The 26302-nt window shown below is 37.9% G+C and overlaps 1 protein-coding gene across 2 annotated transcripts in view; it reads right to left on the bottom strand.

Moving 5' to 3' along the window:
* LOC110330052 (T-cell receptor-associated transmembrane adapter 1) overlaps positions 1–24468 on the bottom strand; it is a 36018-nt gene extending 11550 nt beyond the window's left edge. The window contains exons 1-3 of one of the 2 annotated variants that reach the window (XM_021209983.1): positions 24245–24468; positions 15519–15629; positions 7696–7732 (exon numbers count right to left, since the gene is read on the bottom strand). In XM_021209983.1, coding sequence (XP_021065642.1) covers positions 7696–7732; positions 15519–15629; positions 24245–24251 — 155 coding nt within the window. In that variant the 5' untranslated portion in view covers positions 24252–24468. The remainder of the gene's footprint in view (positions 1–7695; positions 7733–15518; positions 15630–24244) is intronic. The other variant, XM_021209984.1, reaches the window with a different exon arrangement.
* Between the last annotated feature and the right edge of the window lie 1834 nt (positions 24469–26302).

The following is a 26302-nucleotide window of genomic DNA, read 5'->3' on the forward strand; positions in this document are numbered from 1 at the left end:
TGAGTTCCAGGACAGCCAGGGCTATACAGAGAAACCCTGTCTTGAAAAAAACAAAAAACAAACAAACAAACAAAAACAACAAAAAAACTACATTTGTTATGTAAATACTATAGACTTGGATTAGAAGGTGAAATATCATGATTAAAACCTCCTAAACTTGTAATGCAACTACAGACAGGAAAGCCCTATTCAGTTAGATTAATTTATTAACTTAGCTTGTGAGCAATATTAGAGATAATTACCAGTTATGAGAATTTTCCACTCTTCCAGGACTCATTCAACCTTTGGGTGAGTGCGTTGGAAGGTTTATGATTCCCTGTATTGTACATACTAGGAATCAACAATGCATAGGCATTAAATACCCAGGCATACAGTCAGTAATTATAAATTTAATAAAAGAGCTAGAATCACAATGTAAACTTGATTAGAAAGTCCTATACTCTACATATATTCTGAGAAAGTCATGAAGAAAGATGCATACCCCAAGGCTTTAGGGAAATAGTCTAGAAGGCCATATAAGGACCACAGTTTCCTGCACCTCTAGTGAAGATAACCAACAGGGATCCAGGAGTATTGGGTTTTGTTATTTGATTAAATATCCATCTTGCTTTATGCTATTATTACAGTAAACATCTTGTCATTATCTCTAGATTGTCCTACTGATATCATGCTTATGACAATGGCCCTAATGGCTACATTTTACATTGGTAAGATAGGGACAGAGGAATGTATCACTTTGTAGGTGGCATTTTATGAAATAAAGCCAACTGCCTTCACTTTGAGATTACATGTCACAGAGAGATAGAAGGAATTATATCTAAAGAAAAAGGAATTCATTCCAAGGGACAACACCAAAAGTGTTTCCCATACTTCTTAAAGAGGACAGAGTATATATAAATACTGAGTAGGTCTCCTTAAACAAATAACAGTTCAGGTGATGCCCACACAGTGGCTTCAAAAGTCCGGATGCTGGCCCACATTTCACTTAACCGATAGTGAAAGAACTCATCTACAATGTACTTTCTATCCAGTACACCTTAATAAGGAACCAATGGTCTTGAGCATGGCCTTTCTCTGGATATGCAGAAAATATTACCGCAAAATGTGAAGACTTTTAATAAGACAAGCCATCCATTTTCCCAGCCCACAGAGATAGCAGGCACAACCTGCAAATGATAAATCATGTCCAAAAAATGAATATCACACTATTCCCTGTGAATGAAAATAAGATATGATTTATAATGCATTGTCCTATGTCTGCAGGCATGCCTCAAGTGATTAATCACCTCAAATAAACTATTATTCAGGAGCAGCTGCTTAACGAACAAATTAAAAATTGTGTTTTACTTAGCAGTGCCAAATGGCTCCAGCTTATTGCAGACATGTAATAAACTTCAACAACAAATGCTTGGCAATGTTTTATGTGGAAGATTACAATAATTGCTGTTTTTTTCCCTTTTGCAATGCTGAAAATCAAATGTCAGGTCTTGCGCACGCTAAGTAGGTACTCTTCCTCTGAGTCACATACCCAGCTGATTTAGTGATTGCTTTTTGAAAAACATTAATAAGTGAGCTTATAACTAAGGGAATAATTTATCCTGAGTTTATGGTCAAATCAGACTCTCACTCTGGGTATGTCTGAAGAGGGACTCTAGCCATTAGGTATATTTATTCACACATCAAATTTGTAAAATATATTAATGTAACTTCTATGGTCCATTTTTGAGCTTCCATTTAGACCATATGCAGTTATTGTTTTAAAAATGTGTTTACTTTATTTACCTCAAATGCTTTGTGATCTAAGCAGATTTTAAAAGATTACTTTCTAAAATACCATATTACTGCTACCTTATTCCCTCACACTTCAATTCTATAAGTTATAACTGTGTTATTTATAAATCAATTATGCTATGTAATTCTTCTCAGCTTCCAAATTCCATAATATAACATAGGGTTCCAACATCCAAATAAAAAGGTAGGCTATTGCTTTAAAACTAATAAAAATTGTTTTAAGAAATTTTGGAGCTATTAGACTGGGGAAAGACCAGGTTTGGGAGTCTACTGGAAGTTGGTATTGGCAAATGTTAGCTTGATTTACTTGAAATGCATTTCTTTGACTATGTAAAAATGTAATTTTTGTATTCCATTTTGAATGTTACCTATAGCCATGAAGGAAAGTGAAATTATTTGGGGAATGAATAGTGGTAGAAAAGTAGTTTGCTAGAGGAGTCCTGATGCTCTGGTGTTTTAAGGTTCAGGAGTAGAAGCTACTAGAAAAGGGAGTAAAATCAAAGGGGTCTGTTGGTAGCTCAGAGTCAGCAAAGTGAGCATTTCAAGTAGAAATGCTACAGACGAGGCCAGCAAAACGAAATTAGGATTTGACCTGTGGAATTTATTGGTCAACTATGCAAGAGCTGAGTCAGTGGATTGGAAGCCCAAAGACTGAACGGCATAGATTCAAGCCTTAAAAAGGAAAGGGGAAGCCAGAAAGTATAACCAGAATGTAGCTGGATAATCACGTTTGACTGCAGTAGGTGTATAGTGGATCGGCAGCATTAGGCTGAGATTTTATTTATTAAGGTAAAAGATACAAGAAATGCAGAAAGAATATTCAAGCAGTAGGAAAGGGGAAGCTGCTATGGGTGTTCCTCAATATGCTTGTGTAATTGTAAATTTCTCCACAACTCCACAAACTGACATCAAAATCCTTTGCTAAAGATAACACCCACACAATTCATTTAACATAGAGAAGTTGATCTCGTGCCTATATGGAGCCTTCGCTCCAACATGCACTAGCACCTTGGGTACAGAAAGGTAATCTGCATGCTATCAAAGGAGAAATGTGAACACCCACACAGCCCCAAACCCTTTGATCTGCAATGATATCCTGCCTTCAAGGTATGCTAGTGCAATGGTAGCACAAAGCTGCAGGAGTAGCCAGCTAATATCTGAGTGGAGTCCCACTCCACAAGATGGAATCATACCCTACACTGCTGGGGTGACCAAGAAGCAGAGACTAGATAGCCCAGTGACCTGGGCTGAAACTAAATACTTCTGTTCCATTGAACAAATGTAGCCATAACATGATTTCTAATATCATTTTGCTATACTCCTAGATCAGCCCCTTGCTCAGTCATTATCAGAGAAGCTTCCTCCTGAAGTAGATGGGAACCAATACAGAGACCCACAGCCAGACAATAAGCAGAGAGTGAGAGACCTTAGTACACCCAACCTGAAATGGGATGTCTTCATCAGATCTTTCCCTCAGGGATCAGGGAACCCCGTAGAAGAGGAAGCAGGAAGAGTGTAATAGCCAGAGGGGATGGAGGACACCAGGGAAACGAGACTGTCTGAATCAACAGGATGCAGACGCATATGACTTCACAGAGACAGAGGCAGCATACACAGTGCCTATGGAGTTGTACCAGATGGGGCCCTAGAGCTGAAAGGACTACATGAACACATGCCTCCACCCCTAGCCCAGAAACTATCTCCAACTGATAACCACTTACAAATGAAAATTTAGTTTTATACAAGGGAGTCTCACTGGGAAAACAAACAACTTTTAAGAGTAGAAGGTATGCCCAGTCGTAGATGGTCAACAGAAAATTCACTCAAGCCAGGCGGTGGTGGCGCACGCCTTTAATCCCAGCACTTGGGAGGCAGAGGCAGGCGGATTTCTGAGTTCGAGGCTAGCCTAGTCTACAGAGTGAGTTCCAGGACAGCCAGGGCGACACAGAGAAACCCTGTCTTTAAAAACAAACAAAACAAAACAAAACAAAACAAAATTAAGTCAAGGGCTTCACTGGAGGTTCCATGTCAGGGATTTCTCTTTTTGTTCTTCTGTATATATATCCTCTATCTGTCTCTCTCACAGGTACTTCGCATATATATCATGTCTTCCAGTTTAGTGTCTTTTCTTAAAAATGATATATCTGTGGCATTTTTTTTAAACAAAATTATCAGCTTTAATTTTAAGTGAAAGACAAATTATGTTTGTACTTTTTTGTTTCTCTCTTTTTCTTTTTTTTAAAATTATTTGATTACATATTTTCTTCATTTACATTTCAAATGCTATCCCGAATATCCCCTATATCCTCCCCCCGCCCTGCTCCCCTGCCCACTCACTCCCACTTCTTGGCCCTGGTGTTCCCCTGTACTGGGTCATATAAAGTTTGCAAGACCAAGGGGCCTCTCTTCCTAATGATGGCTGAATATGCCATCTTCTGCTACATATGCCGCTAGAGACATGAGCTCTGGGGGTACTGATTAGTTCATATGGTTGCTATCTGTGGCACTTTTTATAGGATCTCCGAAGGTGTGTCTCTGTGTCTATCTATGATTCTTGTGCCTTCTCTTGGGCTCATTTTCTTTTGTCCTGTTCTATTCTGATGTGTTTGTTTTTGTTCTATCTTATTATATTTTATATTATCCCTTAGAAGCCTCTTTTCTAATGACAGACAAAACAAGAGTGGATCTGGATGGAAGCAGAGGTGGGAAGGAACTGGGAGTGGAAAGAGGGAGTGGAAACCATAATCGGGACATACGTTATGAGAGGAAAACTCTATTTTCAACAAAAGGAAAAAAGAGGAGTCTCAGCTCATGCATTCTTGGAAGCTGTTGGGTCATGAAAGAACACCTGGAAGTCATACGTCTCAGTCTGGAGAACCAGTCTGCAAGAACAACTGCAAGAATTTAAGTAAGTTTCTGAATTCCTTGGATCTCAATCCCATAGTATATCTACCACATAGCTTCCTTAAAACCTATAGAAGAGGAATAAGAATTATTTACAATATATTTCTAAGAAAAATGAGGTGTTTCAAGGATAAGTCACATGGAGTATTCATTTCACTTCCTGTAATGTAAATTTGGATATTGTGGTGTCCTTAGGTTGATTGTGTTTATGACCTTCTGGTATAGAAAGGGCAGGGACTTGGAGAACCAGGAAGAGCAGAGAAGAAATTTCTTTCTCTCCAGTATAGCTTCCAGCTTATCAGATATTGTAAGTCCAGAGAAAGTGAAGAGGGGAACCCAGTGTGATCGACATCTATTTGCTTTTGTCTAATTTAAGAGGCTCCAGTAATTCTAGCCCACCTCCAAAAGAGATCATTTTCCACTTTTTCTTTCTTGATGTTTTTTTTTTTTCATTTTAATGAATGAAGATAATTTCCCAAGTCTCAATGCCTTCCTACAAAAGTATTTTTGATCTGTAATCCACATAATCAAGAAAAGTGGACTAGTTATATGTACAGAAGCTTGGGAATTTGTTTATCTTTCATAGGTGGTATCTGCTTTGTATATTCAATTTTTGACTAATTGGAGATTTAAAAACAATAGGCAATGGACATTTAAAGTATTTAATAACAGGCAATAGATGATTAAATCTTTAAGGACATGATCTATCTCCTTCTATTTTGTAGTTTTATTTTATTTTATTTTGAAGACTGTTCTTCGGGTGACTTTGGAACATCCCTGCCTCTTTTGTAATGCTCAGGGAAAACCAGCATATGCAACAGAAGATAAACCACCACAGGATGAAGAGGAACTGGCTAGAGAAATTTAGGCTTGGCTGCAGTCTCCATAGAGACAGGAGCCTTCACAGCTTTAGTTGTCACTTTGCCTCTGGGGTATACAAGCCAGTGCTGGCTGATTTCTGATTCTGCTCATCTAGAAGACATATGCAGATGAGATGCTCTGCCACAGGCAGTTGTCCTGGCCACTGGGGACCATTCATGATGAACTTGAGGTCTTATTGCCCCTTGTTGCATAATTGTAAATGATAACCTCCTTTGGTGTAGCATGTTGTGTGTATTAGTGTCTTTCTCACTAGGCACAGCAGGTAGGAGCTCAGCTGCAGTGGGTTGAAGCATTTGAACTCCTATTCCTAGACCTGATGGTTGGCATGGTGATGCTCTTTGCTTTCTTCCAGGCAGGAGTTTACTCTTTGGAAATCAGTGAACTTAGTTTACAACTTCTTAATGTACCTCCTATTCTTGAGTGATTATTTGTTAAATGAGCAAATGTTACACAAGAACCAGCCTCATTCCCTCATATGCAGTACAGATAAAAACCTAGTTACATTGACATGAGTATTGTACCAGTTTTCCTTTCCAATTCTTCTCATACTGATACCAAAACCATCAACTTAATCTTTAGCTAAACAATCAAATCATGAGACTTTGTATTACATTGTATCTTTATACTTTTGTTTCTGATCCTTTGTATTTTGAGGTAGGCTCATTTTTAGGCAAGCTGATCTAGTCAAAAACTCAGAACAGACCTTCCTGCCTGCCTGCCTTCCTGGTGCTGGGAATACAGATTAGTGCCGCCACCACACCTGGCAGGTTGTATCTTAATTGCCCTTCAAATGTCAAGAATCAAGTTCATCAGAAAAGAGATGAGCATTCTCATGTTTATCATCAGAAAATCATTCTTGATAGCCTGAAATTATCTCTAGTTAAAAGATTTCAGTATGAAGGATAGTCACAAAAATTTGTATGCAGAGAGTCTACATGCAACCATATCTTGAATCTGTAAGAGGCATTTTTTAAACAAAGCAGAAACTATTATAAAAAGACCAATTAGAGTTCAGAGGCCTCAAATCCTTTTCTGTTCTGCCTTCCCTGCCATACCCTGTCCTGCCCCGCCCTATCCTGTCCTGTCCTATCTTGTTCAGTTAGAAAGCTTGTTCAAAGATTTCTCTGTCCATAATTTAGGAAGATTTAAAAAATGCTGCAGAAAATCGTTCTTATTTGAATTGTCATTCCTAATGGGAATATCCAATCTAATGATACATTTGGTTTATAATATACTATCCAGAAAAATGAAATTTTCTTACTAGTATTTATAGCCTAAACTCCCTTTTAAAGATATATTGTACAAGCTTGGCAGGTTGGTCTTTAATCCCAGCACCCAAGAGACAAAGTCAGGTGAATCTCTTTGAATTTAAAGCTAGACTGATCTACATAGTGAGCTATAGGACAGTCAAGGCAATATAGAGAGAACCTTTCTCAAAAATCAATATATATATTTGTTATTTCAGAGTATAAATTCATTACATTTCACTATTGATTAAAATCATCCTTACAAACACTGTGCCACTAATTGTGTGTGTGTGTGTGTGTGTGTNTGTCTGTCTGTCTGTCTGTCTGTCTTTTTCTATTTGTTTTTTGAGGCAATGTCCCTATATATCCAAGGCTGTCCTCAAAATTCACCATGTAGCCCAGGCTTGCCATAAACTTGTTTCCTTTTCTGTCTCACCCTCTCCACTGCTGGGATTATTGACATGAACCATCAGGTCTGATTATTTTTTCTATGGGATTGTATAGATTTATTTCTACTCTACATTCTGCAGTGCCACATAATCCTATATAAAATTAGACTGCAATTGTAAAGTTTCATCTTCATTATAATATAGATATCTATAGTAGATACTAAGAGCTTTATAGATGTCAGATTATACTGTCTTTTTAATCTTCACTCAGCTCTTTGATTGACTTGATGTGTTAATACCTGGGATCTATGATAGTGTTATGCCCTCCAATCTACAGATACAAGTACAAGAAATTATAATTTACTTTTCATTTGCAGTTAGCCCAGTTGATAACATCTCTGAGACAAATCTATAAACAATATAACATTTGTTTCTTTCCTTATTAGCTGGAAATCATAATATACTATCCAGTTTTCACATACCTGGGAATGCAGTCATCAGAGTATCTGTATATTTCATCTGAAAACATTAAAAATAACAAATTAAAAAATGCTTACGCATTTGAAAAATATTTCATGAGGGGAGCTAAGACTCAGTGTAAATTAACAAAGTTGATCAAGCCACAAAGGCTATAACTTATTGAATTGAGGGAAGATATAATTTTCAGATGATTTGAGGGTACCCAAGGAATCCCTGTGATAAAGTTTACTCCTCAAAATGGCAGTGTCACGGACTGCACTGAAACTTTCAAGAGTGGAATCTAAGGGAAAATCCTTTAATCACGGAGAATGTTGCTATCAAGAAGGGATTCTGATGTGACTGCTTGGTAATTCTTCGAAGGTAATCATAAAAAGGAACAAAACTGACTGCTCCCCTCTGTCTCTTGGCTAGACATGTGATCAGTTTCTCTAACATGTACCCCTGCCATTGCTATCAGTTAGAGTCTGTGCTATAACTGTCCAAACTTTGAACTTCCAGAGCTATAAGCTAAATAAAACCCCTTTCTTTATAAAAGCAGCTTCCTTTCTGAGCCAGTTAATTCTGTCTTGGCAATCTGAGATGAAAACAAGACAGCTTGGGCATAATAATGAGCCAGATGCATTGTATTTTGTGCACAGAAAACAATGAGAAAAATCTGAGACTTCTTTTCTTGGTGCTCTTGACCAATTGTGAAGGACATAGTTTCTGCCTTTGAGTTTCACCAACTCTTCTGGGTTTTTCTGTTATTCCTATTTTTGTTCATGTTGGTTCTAATAAACTTTTCTAACAACAACAACAACAACAACAATCTACTTCTTCATATCTATCTATCTATCTATCTATCTATCTACCTACCTACCTACCTACCTGTTGATCTATGAGAGGGGTCTCTATTTATCATATATCTATCCCCCTTATACTCTACAACTTTGTGGTATTTGATGAAACAAAGAAGAATCGTTGTAGTTCCATTTTATGCCTATGGGGACAGTCTGAGATCAAAGACACTGAAAAAAAGATGTAACTCAGTTTCTGAAACTACTTGAAATATTAGAGTGGCTTCTATATTGGCTAGAGCTGTAATCTAAGAAAATAAAACCATGGGAGATGGTATGTTCCAGTTCTCAGGAAGTAGTTCACTGAAACCTGAAGCTCAAAGGCCAATAACTTGTTAAATGCATCTGTATATTTAAAAGTAATGGGAAAGTGTAGGTTTTTAATAATATTTTATGAACTATTAATATATTTATAATACATTATTGAAAGGAATGGATTTATAAAAACATTCAAGATCCAGTTTTGTGCTGAATAGTAACTTTATTTTAGAAATTTTATTGCCTACTCATCAATGATTTGTACACTAAACTAGAGGTATATATGTAATATGACATCCATCATACTTGTATTTCTTATTATTTAATATGCCATGGAATAAAAACTTAACTTTTCCTAAAGTTATTCTGTGAAAATAGAGACTGGAGCCATCTCTGTTTCCAACATCAGATGCTAAATGGTCTTATAATTTTAATATCTGCAAAACACTGTGATTCAGGAAAGAACTAGTAGGAACCATTTAAAATGATCAAGTCGGGCTGGTGAGATGGCTCAGCGAATAAGATCACCCGATTGCTCTTCCGAAGGTCCTGAGTTCAAATCCCAGCAACCACATGGTGGCTCACAACCATCTGTAACGAGATCTGACTCCCTCTTCTGGAATGTCTGAAGACAGCTACAGTGTACTTACATATAATAAATAAATAAATATTAAAAAAAAAATAAAATAAAATAAAATGATCAAGTCAATCACCAAACAACTGGGAAAGTTATTTTTTAGGTAAACTGAGGTCACGGTGTAGACTTAGTCTCTAGAGGGTTTACCACTTACAGAAACATTAGTTGAAGTATTTATGAAAGTGATCACATTAATGAAAGAAATGGACATGTTCTATGTCAGTGTTTGGGGAGGGATTCTGTGGATAATCAAATGAGGGATGTTCTTGAAGAACCTGTCTACTAAGCTGCTGTAGAACCCAAGATGAAAGAAGTAATCTACACGGGATGCCAGAAATATAGCAGTCAGAAAATGTCCTCCCATGACTACACCCAAAATATGAAGTTACTTTCAGCTGCTTTCAGATTCATATTCTTTTGAACATGAATGTTGATGAATGCTGGAGAGAGCCTAGAATGGTCAAAAAAACACATCCCAATAGTCACAAGTTAATGAAAGTGAAGCAAAATCAAAAAATACAGAAACATAACTAATGTCAACAAACATAGAAGACAACAAGGTCATAAAATTATAAACTGGAAAAGTAAAGCATGCTATAACACGCATTTATTGCTATATTTACAAAAAGGAACCAATTAGCCTCAGACCATTAGGTACTTTTAAGATTTGCCTAGAGTCCTATGCCAGTGCCTGGCAAATATAGAAGTGGATGGCCACAGTCATCTATAGGATAGAACACAGAGACCACAATGGAGGAGCTAGAGAAATTACCCAAGGAACTGAAGGGGTCTGCAACCCTACAGGTGGAACAACAATATTAACTAACCAGTATCCCCAGAGCTCATGTCTCTAGCTGCATATATAGCAGAAGATGGCCTAGTCAACCATCGTTGGGAAGAGAGGCCCCTTGGTCTTGCAAACTTTATATGCCCCAGTACAAGGGAATACCAGGGTCAAGAAGTGGGAGTGGGTGGGTAGGGGAGCAGGGTGGGGGGGAGGGTAAAGGGACATTTGGGATAGCATTTGAAATGTAAATGAAGAAAATATTTAATAAAATAATAATAATAATAATAATAATAATAATAATAATAATAATAAAGATTTGCCTATTGTCTTGGTCCCCCAAAATCTTGGACATTTGAACCCTTGGTCTCCAGCTGGTCATGTTGTATGAAGAGGCTTGGGAGGTGTAGCATTTCTGGAGGAAGTGTGTCACTGGGAATGGGCATTGAGAGTAAAAACCTTCACCTACTTCCAGCTCACTCTGTTTGCTTTGTGATTGCCTTTAAAGATGTGAGTTTCTCACTTGGGCTTCCATGTCCCTTGATGCCATGCTTCCACCATGACAGACTTGGGTTCCTCTAGCCTAACTCTTTTCTTTAGAAGTTGTCTTAGCAATGATGTTTTATACAGCAACAGAAAAGTAACTAGTGCTCTTGGAACCTAAGTACAAGACTGTAAACTCTAGGGTGTCATGTCATAGAACATATTCATGGTTAGGAATCAACTAATATTGGATTTGGTACCAGTTCTTCAGGGCACTTGCTATGTGACTGCGTGACAATTACTCCAAAGTTATGCTTATCAGTTCATATGTAGAACAGAATAGTAAAACCTAGCATCATGGAGTGGATATGGAAAGTAATTAAAACAATGTCAAGACATTTTATAAAATGACAAAGCAATTTATCCACATCATGTATTCTAAATCCATACCGTATAGGTGACACGTTTTGCTCATTGAATTGGAAAGTTTCCTTATAAAGTAAACTGGAAATCTGCTAACATTATTCAGTTAGTAAAGTGAAATATATAGTATAAATGAAGTTTAACTTGAAAGGAAATCCCTGACATTTCACCTTCATAGAGGGCATTGTCACCAGTTGAACATTTTTGCTTATAATAAAAAAAATTGTGAATAAAAGTACAGAATATCAGGCTGGGCTGTAGCTCCACTGGCAGAGTGCTTGCCTGGCAAACCCTGGGTTCAATCCCCAGCACCAGATAACCTGATTAAGCCAGTGCACATCTGTAACCCCATCATTTTAAGGTCAAAATAGGAAAATGGAAATATAAGGTCATTGTCTACTATGTAGTAAGTTGGAGGCCAGCCTGAGGTACACGAAAGCTGATCTCAACACTAAACTAAAACAAAAAAGAATGCCACTTATTAATAACAATAAGAACAATTAAGTGCCCCATAAAATATTTTCTCAAACTGGCAAATTCTTTTATAAGATAAAGACTTTTAAAAATGTAGTACTTGTAATATGAACATTGGTGCCTAGAAAACATACTCATGCCATGTTTGAAAGAATAACTCTAAAGTAGGGAAATATAATCAGATATTTCATCCCTATAAAAAAAAAAAGAGAAAAAGGCCATAAATTTTGTGAGAAAAGTTAAATATAAGTAACTTTGTATAAGATAGTATATAATAGTATCTGGTCATTAGATGAAATGAAGGGGACCAAAGCAATATGAAAAAAATAAGAAAATAAAAGGATAAAGGATATTTTACATCAGATAAACTGCAGAAGAAAAACTGTGAAAGAAGCCTGTGAAAGTCTAAGGACACCACCAGCTGCACAAGTCTTAGAAAATAAATGTGTATTTGAATGGTAGCTAGCTCATCTCTGGTTGGGTAATTTTAGTTGTACAGGTTAATAGACAATGATCTCTTGCTAAGCATGAAGGTGAGCAAGCTCAGATCGTACAAAGACCTTCTCTGTCCCAAAGGTTCAGAAGTTTATTTAAGAATAAATGGCATGATTTAAACACTGCTTACTCATCTTGGTGCTATACGGCCAAACTGAAAACCATACTCTGTTACAGAGCAGCAAAGTGCGCAAGATCACGAACCAGAAGAGCTAGGCAAGGTTCCCCCATCCTCCCCTGTGATGGAGATGCAAGACTTGTGGTTGGCATGTATCTGAGAGAGTATGCTGCAAAGACTTGCTTTTATGGTTCCCCTTTAGGGTGTCCATCCCTTTGTCACAGCAAGAAACAGAAGCACATGGCTGAAACTCTAACACTGAATCTTTCTGATTCATTTTCAATCAAAAACACGCCATGGTCTACTGAGAAGAAGGTTCACTAATAAGATTGATACACAAACAAGTCACATGCTTGTTCAATCTTAAATTAAAGAGGAAGAGTTGAATAAATAATATTCATTGGATTCAATGGAGGAAAAAAGAAAAATACATTCTGATTAGGAAAAGAAATGAACACACTCCTGAAGAACAAATTTGGACAACGCAGTGAATAAGAATAAAGATTTATTTTGGAAAGCAGAGAGAGAATTCGTTTTCAAAGCATCTACATAGACGCTACAGAAAGAATCAAGGAAAAGGGGCATCTGTCTGATTAAGTGCGTTGATATTACACTCTCACTGGAAGGAGAGTTCCTTTTGTAAGCTATGTAATATGCTCCCAATGTTTCTTTACTGCTTGTTGGCCAAGGTGGAGTCATATCTTGCCAGTTTCTTAGCCACAAAAAGCACAGCGGTGCTAACATAAAAGTGATACAGGACCAATTGCAGCAGCATTAAGATTACAGAGCACATGGGAGAAGGCTGGATGATGTGACAAACTCTCTTCTAGCCTGTCTTGCCCAAGACTTAGAGCAAGCCCCCAGTCTTCAGGATTAGGGAGGAACTGAGTGTTTACAGAGACAGTTCAAGTTGCCCACAATCCCTGGGAGTGAAGAATAGTACCATTTGTTCCTGTGGGTTGGAGAAGATGTCAGGGTAAATATTCCCACCCGGGGGAAAGCTCTGGGGGAGGGGAGGGCAGTTGGGAAGCTGGAGTGAGAGCGCTTTGCAATCCTTGAGCACTGGTGAAGCTGTTTCAGGGCTTGCATATCCATCTCTACAGTGTGCGCCACCGCCACCTAACAAGCTATTGGGTGGAACACAGGGTCCCCAATGGAGGAGCTAGAGAAAGTACCCAAGGAGCTGAAGGGGGCTGCAACCCTGTAGGTGGAACAACAATATGAACTAACCAGTACCCCCTGAGCTCGTGTCTCTAGCTGCATATGTAGCTAGAGAGGGAAGAGAGGCCCCTTGGTCTTGCAAACTTTATATGACCCAGCACAAGGGAAGGCCTGGGCCAAGTAGTGGGAGTGGGGAGCAGGGCTGGGGGGGGTGGAGAGGTATAGGGAACTTTCGGGATAGCATTTGAAATGTAAATAAAGAAAATAATAATAAAAAAAATTTTTAAAAATGACCTGTGATCCAGTAACGTTTGGAACCAATCTCATAAAAGCCTCTCAATACCCAACCCACTGACGTGGAATAGAATGTGGCTTACAGGAGCACCAGCCAAAGCCCTAGGTGTTATTAAGTTGGTTAAATAATATAAAGATGGGGGCGGGGGGAAGGGAGCCAGGACCCAGGCATGGTTGGAGCAGCAAAGAGGCTGAAGAACTAACTGACACCTACTGAAACAATGTCCTAATGTGACAGGAATTACTGTGAGGCTGGGGAAGGCCCTTGGTGATTACCATGGCCAAAAGGAAGGAGGTAATTACTGTGGAAAGAGAGAGAGAAGCACCAGGTCCATGAGACATGGCGATATGGACTGCCAAGTCCCCACACTGTCCTAATACATGTGTACATTTACTTTTCCTTACAAGACCCTTTTGGTCTGCATGGTGCTTTCCATTGGCTGTCAAAAGGATACAGAGAGACAGCGAACTTGCTACCTGTGTGAGATCTGACAGCCAAAACCTGAAACCAGAATGACTATTAATTCACACCACATCGTTTGCTTTCAAAGCTACGCTGTTAATGATCAAATGGTGGCCATTAATTAAAAGAAAGACATCATGTATTCAATTTATTATTATTGCCTATTTTTGACATTTTTTCTCCATCTAACTACTTTTAAACAATAGAGCCCTTTATGGTAAGGCTGAGAAAATAATAGCTTGCATAATTTAAAAAAATTATCAAATCTATCATGAAAAACTAAATAGAGAGGGTCTGCTTCTATTTGTATGATGTAAAATCATCTGGTTATGAACAAATAAAATCTGATGCCTGAGGCACTGAAGGTGAAAATTACAAAGCCTGTTCACATCCAGATAGGAAAAATGAGTGTGTGTGTCCACACTGGGCACTGGGGCACAATTTTGATATTAAATAGTCATGTGACCTGAGCTCTGTCATCTACACCAGTCCTTCTCAAACACCTCCAAGCTTTGAAAATCTGCGTGACAACAACTTTCTGTCCTCACCTGGTGCTGGGTTCTCACCACGTAGGAAGCTCCTCCTAATTGGGTTGAGGCCCCTCCCTACAGTCTGATCACCATTAACATGCTTCGTGGGAGTTTTCTGAGACGTGTGTGCTAAGTTTAACCCCATTTAGCGTGCTAACTTCGTTTTGTCCCTTTTCATGAGTTTTTATCTTTTTCTTTTCAAAGTTCTTTCTTGGCTATTTATAGCTCTTGATGCAGTTCCTCTGCCCTTTGAATGTCAAGGCACTTCCCAGAAATCGTTGAGCTTTGGTTCTTTTGTGCACTGATCTGTGTATTCGGTGTGCATTCGCTGGTGTGTGCAGGTTGTGTACATGATAGCGTTTTAATTATGCCACGTGTAGATAAAAGCCACCTGGCCAAAAGAAAGCAAAGCTCACAGTGGTAATGGCACTGACAAGTTCTAGATCCGTGGTGTAGTGACAGGCCCGGGTTCAGTCTGCAGCTTTTCCAGTCAGTGCTGGGTGCCATGGCTGGAGCCCCCTGAGAACTGAATGACTTCAGTAGAGCCTTAGGGAGCAGCTCTTCACCTTTGTCACAGTCTCAAAAAGACTAGCATACCCTGATTTGTTCATGTAGAAAAACCCACTTAGCAGAGTAACTCCTTTCAGCTGTCAATCCTGAGACAGTCTTAAAGCTAAGTTCGGGAGCTTTGTCTCATATCTCCAAAGTGAATTCATTCTTAAATTGAGGGAGCCCTCAGGGTGAAAACAATCCCAGATCTCTCATGGCTGCAGCAAGCTGTTAATGACATCTCATAACAGTATGTATGCCCAAGGGTTGCCAGGGTCTGCGTTTGAGCTTGCACCATACAATGATTTGCCAGGTCTTACCTTGTCGCTGCTTCTCTACATAGTGGGAAATATTGAAGATCAACGATATAACCAGAGCCAAGCCCAAGAAGACTAGAAGTCCCCAGAGGAAGAAGGGACATCCAGAGTTTCCTGGAAACAAAAGTAGATGTGTTTGTGATATGACGGTTTACTATATGTCAGTTTTATTTCAGCTAAGGTCATGATTCAAACCACTGCATTTAGCTGAGGTGACAGTTCACATCAGGGAGTGCAATATTTGAGAGATTAAGATACTAGAATTTCTAGGAGTCTGGGCAACCCTGGAGTATGTAGTAAGGGTCTGTCTCAAAATTAAGTAAATGAATTCATTTCCTTTACTTGTAATGAATGATAAATCTACTAGAAGATTAATAAACATTGACAAGCGGTATTTGCAGTTTTCAAAATGATGTTAAGTCGTTGGGTTCATTGTGGTTAAAGCAAGTTTTTCATATTTTTAGTGTTAATAAAACAAAAGATAAATTCAGTAATTAAAGGGTGACAAGTGGTGACTGATTATATAAACTCAGTTCAACATCAGGATTCTCTTCATCATCCCAGATCTTCATTTCATAGACTCTACCCAGACTTTATTCTTTAGGCTAAAAATAATTGCTTGGTCATTTCATCAGACCCAGGGCTGTAACACACTAGATACTCGGATGAAACAGTAATCCTGGAATCACAGTAGCAGTTTTAATAGAATGGACCACAGGACCGTTCTTCATTCCGTTTAGTGTCCGGTTAATAGACAGGAGTGAGTTCACTGCTGGGAAGGTCTCTCTCTCCATTTTACTTGTGAGTGATAAAAGGAGTTAAGTTGCTTATTGCCAGTCAACTACTCCGGATGATTTACAGTTACCTCCACACAGTTATGAGCAACCAAGAAGACAGCTGACCAGGGTTGATATATCTTGGTAGTCATATCAGCATAACCCATGTAACATGGTGATCTCAGAAGAGTAATTTTCTGATTATAACCAGTATCAATTAGATATCATTCCTATGTCAGCAATTATGCCTGATACCAAAGAATCAAAGATTTGAAATAAAACAAGACCAAACAAGTTATTGCTTTAAGAAACTCTTTTGTGGGGAACATAGAGGTTGTATGTTTGAGAACTACAGGCTGTAAATAGCTTGCAAGTGTAAGTAGGTATGAGAGATAGTAGTCCTTCAGAGCCCCTACTCTCTAACCATGAGACCAAGTCAGAGACCATTTTAGAGCCTTTCAGAAAATTAAAATATAAAATAAAAATATGTTGATTGCTAAACACAATAGTGTTAAAATTTTTCATAAAATTTTATTTATTATCTTGTTGTTGTTGTTGTTGTTTTCAGTACATCCTGACCTCTCCTTTCTCCACTCATCCCAACTTCACCAGATCCACTCCTCCCTTTCCATTCAGAAAAGAGCAGGCCTCCCAGGGACATCCACCAAGTACAACAAAACAAGATGCAGTAAGATAAGCACAAACCTTCATATCAAGGCTGGACAAGATGACCCAGTAGGAGGCAAGGAGTCCTCCAAATGACAAAAGAGTCAGAAACATCCCCTCTGCCCACTGGTAGGAATCTCACAAAAACATGAAGATAACATACAGGAGAAATTTGTTTAGTTTCCTTCCCCTGTCTTTAAACATTTAATGAGAAAGCAGGGTGTCAATAAAAACATCTTTGCTTTGCTACTGTTTTCTGTATCGCAGATATGACATTTGGATTTCGATTGTGTCTTTGACTTCTCATTGATATTTCAATAGCTGTTTAGATGCCGGTCAGATGTTTCTGTGTTCAAGTGGACATCGTTGTTCAGGCATAAGAAGATTTATATGTATTACATATGTGTTTATGATGTAGATATGCACATTCATAAGCAAATATATCTTACATGTCATTTATTTGTACTCATGTGGTGCATGTGTGTGTGTGTGTGTGTGTGTGCACACGCGCACGCACAAGTGTGTAGGCACATACTGACCAGAGTGGGTATCTCACTCTCTCTTTCTGCCTTGTTCCATTTAGGCAGAGTTTCTCACTGAACTTCTGAGCAAGGTTGGCAGCCAACAAGCTCCAGTGATCCTCCTGTCTCAACAATGCTGGCTTTACAGACTCCCATGAGGCCACACCCAGTGGTTTGGTTGTTGCTGCTTCTTAAATGTGGGTGCTAGGACAAAGCTCAGGTCTTCCTGTTCCCACTCTTACACACTGAACTCACTTTGCAGCACCAATTATTACATATTCATTCACACACACACACACACACACACACATATATATATATATATATATATATATATATATATATATAATTTAAGTTAGTTTGAATTTTATTTAAAGTCATATATATGTCTATTTATTACTTGCTATTTAATACTCTTATTATTTCTATATCTTCAGCACACCATACACAATTGAGAATAGAGCTATCTCTGACTTCCTTTTGTAACAACATCTAATGTGTTCTTTACAAAATAATTTTCAAGAATTACTTAATTCTTGAATAATGATATCTTGAATATTGATAGTCAAATGTATAGCTTTTTTCTTTGTGTTTACTTCTGTTTCGGTGGATCCCACATTACTCAACATTCCTGGCAGAATCACCATCTTACCATGGGGTTTTACAATGCCCTCCCCACACTGAACTTGGGATAAAGTTGGTGAGGGTTTTTTTCATCTGTGTGAATGCATGTTGTATATACATGGGCATAGTTGCATATGCTGGTGAACCTGCCCATGCCAGGCATGTGATGCCAGACATTGACTTTAACTGTCTTTCTCTTGCTGATCCACATTATTTTTTTTTGAGACAGGGTCTCTCAGTGAACTGAATTTCACTGTTTTGGCTAACTGGGTGTTCAGCAAGCCATCAGGATCTGCTTCTCTCTCTATGACATAGCACTGGGGTTATAGATGTATAACCACCACACACTACTTTTACATGGGTCCTGTGGATCTGAACTCAGGTCCTCATGTGTGACCAACATGTATTCTACCTTCTGAGCCCTCTCCTCATCCCTAACATTTTCTTGTTGAATGCTCTCCACAGCCTATGACATAGAATAATGTCTGTTCTTGTCTCTGCCCAAGCATAGAGAGCATCAGTTTTCATTCCTTATGACCAACTCTTTCCACATGATTCTACTTCAGATTTCCTGGTTACCTTTTGGGACATAGCTGCTGTAACCTCTCAATCATATGCCATGCCCCAGTCACTAGGAAGCACTTACAGTTGTAAATAGATACCATGCCTTGTTATGTTCTTATGTGTCTGTATAATTGTACTTTGCCTGAAATTCCTGTTTCCTAGGAAACTCAAAGAAACATTCTTCTCTTTGAGGGTTTCATTAATATCTTTATACTTAGAAACCTTCTGTTAATCAGTTGTATACTAATTTCACTACCAATCTAAATTGTGAACCTTCTAAGGGCTAGAGACTTATACATCTTTGTCTCCATACCTCAATATTCCCATTTGAAAAAGGAAACTAATCATAATTTGGGGGGGGGGTGGGTTAAAACATGAGAATATTTTTTAGAACAATGTTACTAACAGCTCAATAAATGTTAGCTATTGATATTAGTATTATCCTTGTTACATTATCATCTCACCAGTGGTAACTATGCTTTTATTCCTGTACCATATTCAGCAGAATGCCATTTCTCATTAAGCACCATCAGCTCACCCAATAACTGGAAAATTGAATGGAGACAGATAATTAATATAATGGCTTAAAGCTAAAAGAAAGATTCTGATCAAGTATGAGGTCTAGACACATCCACAATCAAGGAAGAGCTGCCACAGATTCTGTTCCACTTATCCATAACTCTACTGAGAAGGCTCATTCTCCAAGTAGCTGGGAAACTGACTTCTGTGCTAGAGACAGTGATGAACTAGGCCACTGTAGCTCTGGTACCGGGGTTCATCAATAATACCTAGAACTAAGAACATGTGTCTTCTCTGAATCTATATTTACCAAGAAATGTGGTGGTTATTTATTTGTTTCTCAGAAAACATGAAGCAAGCATTTAGTGCTGATGGATAGCCATCTGATCAAACTGATTGATGGGCCCACTATAAATATAAAATCTGTCTCCTTTGGGGAGGTTGACTGATGCAAGGAAAGGTCTAGTCAATGGACTTTGAAAACTCTTACAAGAGGAGCTAGGCTATAAGGCCAGCCACAAGACCAGAAAAGGTCTACTTGCCTAAGTCCAAGATGTTAAGTCTTGAAGAGTTCATTCTGAGTGGAAATGACCTCCTGGTGAACAATCAGATTTGCTCTCTGCTCTTCCGTTTTCATAATTTGAACCTAAAACCCAAAGTGTTTATTTTCCTTAAGCTCCCACCATCCTATGGAACAAACACAGTTGCTTTCCTATGTGTTCATAACATAATTCTTCCTTCAGATACCTCATCAAGCAGCTAAACTGATAGGTTTTTCTCAGAAAAAGAGTAATCATCACAATTCAAATTCCTTCTTGACAAATGTCTACTGTTTTACAAGCTTTACTCCAATTACAAAGGATAGTAACAATCACATAGTATACTTTCACTTCCTATACATTCCCTATGTACACATTTAAAAACTAAGTTATTGTAAACTTAACTCAAATCTTGTACTATCTAAAAATAAATAATTAATGGATATATTGATAATATATACTTGCAGTGAAGCTGAACTTGTTACTGTGATTTAGAAAAACTCCAACCTAGAAGTCATATGCTTCTAGATCTCTAAGGGGATCTGAGATCTTGACCATGTGCTCATCTCAAGGAGTATAAGATTGATTTTGGAAATTAAATTTGACTCTACCTAAGAGAAAATACCTGGATTTGTTCATAGAAAAATGATGGCATCATATGGCATTCTACTCCACAAAAGATTCCAGTTCTTAAGATAATATTAAAGCGCCTTCCATCGGACTAACCATTTAAGTGTACATGCCCAAAGCTGGGATCAAAGAGCTGGAGTTCAGGTTGCAGTTAGTAAATAAAATCTGGAATTCTCCATGGTTCTTCTTTACATTGGCTTATATTCCACATTTTCTGCCCTTGTTACCGGGACAGAAGAGAACAGGTTTAAAGAAAAAGAAACAGCCATATGGAATTCATCACTAAATTTATTAATTATGAAGATACTGCAGAACTATTTATGTAAGATATCTCAAATTTAAGGATCTCAAGAAGAGTCAGCTCTTGGAGCCCACCTGAATGTTGCACATCACTGATCTTCCTTTCAGTCTTCTTTAAACGAATCTCCAGGCCTTTATAATAGTCATGTTTAAAGACTGCTAAAACTAATCTTTCTACTTAGTGTTTTGTCTTGTTGTTCATTTCCCACAATTTCTATTATTTTGTATATACAGCCATTATGTTGCTATACTTTGAATAAATAAAAGCAAGCCTAATATAAGGAGCCACAGTTCAAAGGGGTAAGTAGAAAGTACTTATTTTTTGGTTATACTAAAAATAGTTATAAATTATCATATCATTTGGGCAAATTTAAATTTCAAGTAGAAGTTGCACTTTCACCTTTTCAATCAAAAGGAGAATTGAAAAGTATGTTGTGGTGGAAGTTGTGTTGAACACAGCATATTTTCATTTGGGGGTTATAGCTTGCTAGCACCATTTCCATATTCCAAACTGTCACCACCTGGGCCCATTATCACCAACAAAAAGTATGAGAATCATAGATGTTTGCGTAAAGGGAGCCTTCACTTTAGGTCCAGGTTTCCAAGTAAACCACTTGTTTTTAATGCAAACCTCGAAACCCACCAACCTTAAAATGAATGCCTGCCATGAATAGAGGGTATCTAAGATATGAATGGTATAGATCCCAGCATGCTGTGAGAGAAGCAAAATAGCAATACAACCTTTGATGTGTCTATTTTCACACAGCATGAGAATGAGAACAAGATTAGGCCTCAGGAAATTGTATAACTCCTCGCACCCCCTGTAAATCACTGATCTTCAGTAAGCCAACAGTCAAACTGGAGCGCCCAACTTTATCCTTGTGACATGAGGCTCATCTCTTTCTAAAGCGTCTGGATTTCTCTCAGTCAATATTTAAATTAATTGAAGAATATATGTGTAGGAGGTGGATGGCAGATTTCAAGAGAGCATGCTACAGATTTCTCCAATGCCAGATTCATTTGTTGCTTTTGCAATTGAACATTAGTTGAGATGCGTTATCTCCATAGATGCTGCTGGGACTGAAGGGCTGTGCAGCTCTCCACTGTAGACAAGCTGCTGCTCATCGGTGCTTAGTTACTTCACCCTGTACAATAACTGTATCTTTTTTTAAGAGAAGGAACCAGGAGGGACTGTCGAGAAAAGCATGGGACTGTGGAACCTTTCAACTCATAAAAAACTGGAGTTAAAAGATTTTAAAAGACCTATTCTATTTTCTTTACATTAAAGAATGCTATGGTGATTAAGTAAAATTTAAAATGTGTGGGAAATTGTGCAATAATGACACGTTACTATTTATTAACATGTACACATGTTTTGCATGACGGTGGCCTTTCAGTGATGGTGTGCCTTTTTCCCTTTGATTAGTCTTAGATTTACTGACAGATATTACTTAAATGTCACAGTAAGCACTGTCTCTGGAGCTTTAGAGGAATGCTTGAGTTTAAGAGACCATTCAAAACTAGTCAACCCTTGTTCCAAAAGAGCCCCTCTCTGTTCATAATGTATCTGAAGCTCCAGCGAGCAAAGGCAGTGAGAGCCTTCTACAGCAAACAATTAAATACCACAAACTGTTAGCTAACTGGTGAACCATTGTACAGTAAATGAGTTGCCAAAGCAATGGACTTCTTCACTTGATCCACTTAATACTCATTTTGTGTGAATGGGGAAGCCTGGCTTTTGGTATTATTTTGGCATGCTTATTTCATCTGTTTTGACATGGAAAAATGTTATTACTAGATTCCTTTTGCTCATATTAATTTTGTGTGGTGGGGATCATTTTGGCTTTTAAGATCTAGGAGGGCTTAATGACACTTTGACCTCTGTTTTGGGAAAGTCCTCATTGGCAAAGATCGCTAGCACTCCTGCCCTGTGCTTGAGTGCTGAGCTGTGAAATGTATGCACCCTATCTCATTTTGTTTAGAACTAGTAAGTTTTAGAGAGAGTTGAATATCACATTAATTGCCTTTGAAGTTCCCTTTCCCAAGCTTCCATTATCAGCACAGGCAGAGAACTGCTATGTCCATTCCTTCCATGATCCCAGGAGAATTAGAGCTATTCTCTTTCTTTTTGCTCTCATATGAACTGGGAAAGAGAAAACAGGTATGAACATCATGTGGCAGCTTACATACCTGTGCTCCAAACAAATGAGTTTTTCTTTCAAACCCATCAGACAAACTTTTGGGAAGCAAACTCTCAGAAATTATGATGTGTGATACCTTTTCTCTACTACTGGCCAATATTTATTGCTATTAAACATGCCAATCCCATAACAATTAGGCATGGTCAGATATGGTCAGAAAAGGGGCAAACCACAGAGTTACAAACAGCTTAAAAGCCCATACAGAATGTTTGGCCTTCAAGCTCATTGTCAGCAAAGGGCTGCATATGAAGCAGTGGACTAGTATGTTGCACTCATGAAGATTCTTAAATGAGATCAGCCACTAAAAAGAAGCAGTCCAGAATGGGAGAGAATTACCATCTGCATGAGAGAAGCAATTTACCAATAACGAGTCTCAAATACCCACCTATCTTATTCAGTAATTTCAATCCTAGAAATAATTTTCGAAAAATAACCCTCAATACACAAAAGCCTTAGAGTCATTCATTTACTGCCATTTAAAAACATACATATAAAATGCTGGGTACAACAGAAATGTCTAGCAATAAATGAATGAACGCATTCTAATTAGTGCAATGAATGTCGTTCTGTGCATTTCTTTAATGAAGAAGGAAATGGTTTTGTTGCAGAGCTGGTCCCAAAGCTGAATATATGATTTAATGGCTGTTATTATCCTAGTTTTAAAAGGTAAACTGTGCATAGAAAACTTTAAGAAAATTCAACTTAATATTTTGCATTTAAAGTAATTAAATGTCTGATTTTAAGATCAGTTTTCTATTGCACAATGCCCTTTCTGTCTAATATGCATTTTCTTTCATAAAACTCTTTGTTAGAGAAATGAAGGGCACATCAAGAACACAGGAGGAAAGAATGACAGACGTGGGTTTATGACAGCAGACTCACCTGAGCCCCCATCACAATCTACCTCACCGTGGGATTTCCACTGGCCTTTTCAAAGTCTTTCATCTCCCTGACTATTGGCAATTCCACTGATTCCTGGGGGGAAACCTATACAGTCTAATTGCTAGACAATTTCAATCAATTACTCCTACCTGTTTTATATTTAAATCAAGTGAAGGGAAATACACACGGACAACAATAGATTCTGTGAAAACAACAAATCTTCAAATGTCACAATTTCCAATGGGAATTCATTAATAGCTGTGATAGCATTATTTTCAGGAGGCACTGCCTATTTTTTTTTTCTTTAAGAGCAAATCATCGATATACCCATTAATGCAATTTCAACCACTTTCTAATCATACAAAACAACATTGCACGTTATCTTAAAAATACCATGTTAACCAGTTTACTTTCCCACAAGTAAATGTCTCATTGAGACTTAGAAATTACTAAATGAATTGTTAGGCATAACAATGAAAGACAAAAAGAATTCAGAGTGCCACTCACCTGACATGCTAGCCCTTTCAGAAGAGCCTGGGTACACCCATGAAAGAGATCCGTAGGCTAAGAATTCTCCCACCAACTTTTTTCCTTAAATGCCGTTGCTCTGTTATGTTAGAAACAGCACAGCACCAACATATATCTTTACCAGTACTCAGGGGTTTTTTTTCTCCTCTGTTTCTTCAACTCTTTTGTGTGTACTTTGTTCAGTTATAAACAGGAAATGTGGTGATAGAGGCTTCTAGAGTTTAGGTCTGTAACGAGTAGACTTAAACAGTTGTGAAACGTGGGAAGAAAAATCCCCTGTGCTTTTGTATGCCAAAAGGTGAATTTTTAGCACTACCCAAGTCTGATTTAAAAATGCAGAATCAAAGCAAAGGTGTGAATGAATGAAGGTCAAATGCACCCTGTCACCTCATATCTGAGTTCCCCTGAAAACAGAATGAAATCTAACAAATTGATAAGCCAAGAGTAGGCAAGCCCCAGTGTGTGCGCAGCTGCAAACTCTGTCTGATCACATGATGAATAGAAGGGAATTGACAAATTCCGAGTGCTTACTGGGTAATAGATGCCTGTCGGGTGGATATCATCATACCAGGAGACCAGGTGCCTGTCGTATACACTACCCATCATGGTAGCCAGCATGAGTCACTCCGTGTAAGCCAGAGTCAACAGGAAAACAAGCTCTGCCACCACCCTGGTCTCAGTATCTGAATTTCTTAAACATCTGTATATAAATCTGCTATGCAGCAGTAATTAAATGCACTAGTGTATAGTCAATGGAATCAGAATTTTTGGAGCAGCCCTAGCTATTTTGTTATCTTTTTTAAATTGACATTGTTAAGGTAGAAAAATGGGAAGATTTATTTTAAGAGACTTTCTTTATTAATATATCTATTATCTAACACGGTTTCTTCAGTTTTAAAACAGCAATGTAATTGACATAGTATACACACATATTTATGAGATAAGGTATAATTGGGCACACATATGCAATGCATTATAAAATCCAGGTAATTAGTAATCATCTCTCCTAGCATTTATGATTTCTATGTGTTGGAATGTGGACTTGTCCAGATATTTTTAAATCCATCATTAATTGTTAGAGAATATAATCATGCTGCTGTGATATAGAACATGAATTAATTTCTTCTCTTTAAGTGTTTCTTGCCTCACATTATCTAGCCGTACTAAATCCCCTCTCCTTCCTGGGCTCCAGTGACCCCTACATCTGTGAGATCTAATTTTCCCTTCTATGACAGGAAAGTGTGCAAATTTGTCTTTCTGGGACTGCATTACTTAAAGTAGAGTGATACTTTTCAATCCAATCTGTGTTGCCATAGAAGATATTTCAGTTCTGTTTTGTAAAATAACACTATTTTGTTCACATACAACATGCCCATTCTCTTTTAATTGCTGAGATAATATTTAATTTAGTATATACCACATCCCCATATGTGCTCAGTTGTTTATGGACCTATTGATGAATTCCATATTCTTGGTAATTTGAATAGAGGTTCTCTGGATGATGTTTTGAAAAACTCAGACATACGAGGTAATCTAATTAATCACTAAAACGTCAGAGCCTAGAATTATGCTCTACCCATTTTTAGGTTTCAATAAATATTAGCACTCTGTGGAAAACATACCCCATGGGATGGGGTTTTCTGAAGCATCTTTGCTCCTGTACAGACTATAATTCCATAGGAACCAGAATGCCGTACTTACAGCTCTTGCATCCAAGGATGGAGTTGGCTAAATACTAGGCACTTTTTTTTCACTTGATTTCTTTCATATATATATATATATATATATATATATATATATATATATATATTATGAATAATTGAACCAATCATTACAACTAAAAAATATTGAAAGATTCTCTACTCTAATCTTTAAAAGCATTTTAAAAGTATGTTCCAGGGTCGACAAGATGGCTCATTGTGCCCAATCTGAGTTGCCTACCTAGACCCACCATGGAAGGAGAACTGGCTCCCAGTGATTTTGTCCCCTGATTTACACCCCCACACCCCCACATCCCCACAGCTCACTCCACACAAA

Source organism: Mus pahari, chromosome 12 (genome assembly GCF_900095145.1).
Source record: "Mus pahari chromosome 12, PAHARI_EIJ_v1.1, whole genome shotgun sequence".
In the NCBI taxonomy this organism is placed as follows: Eukaryota; Metazoa; Chordata; class Mammalia; order Rodentia; family Muridae; genus Mus; species Mus pahari.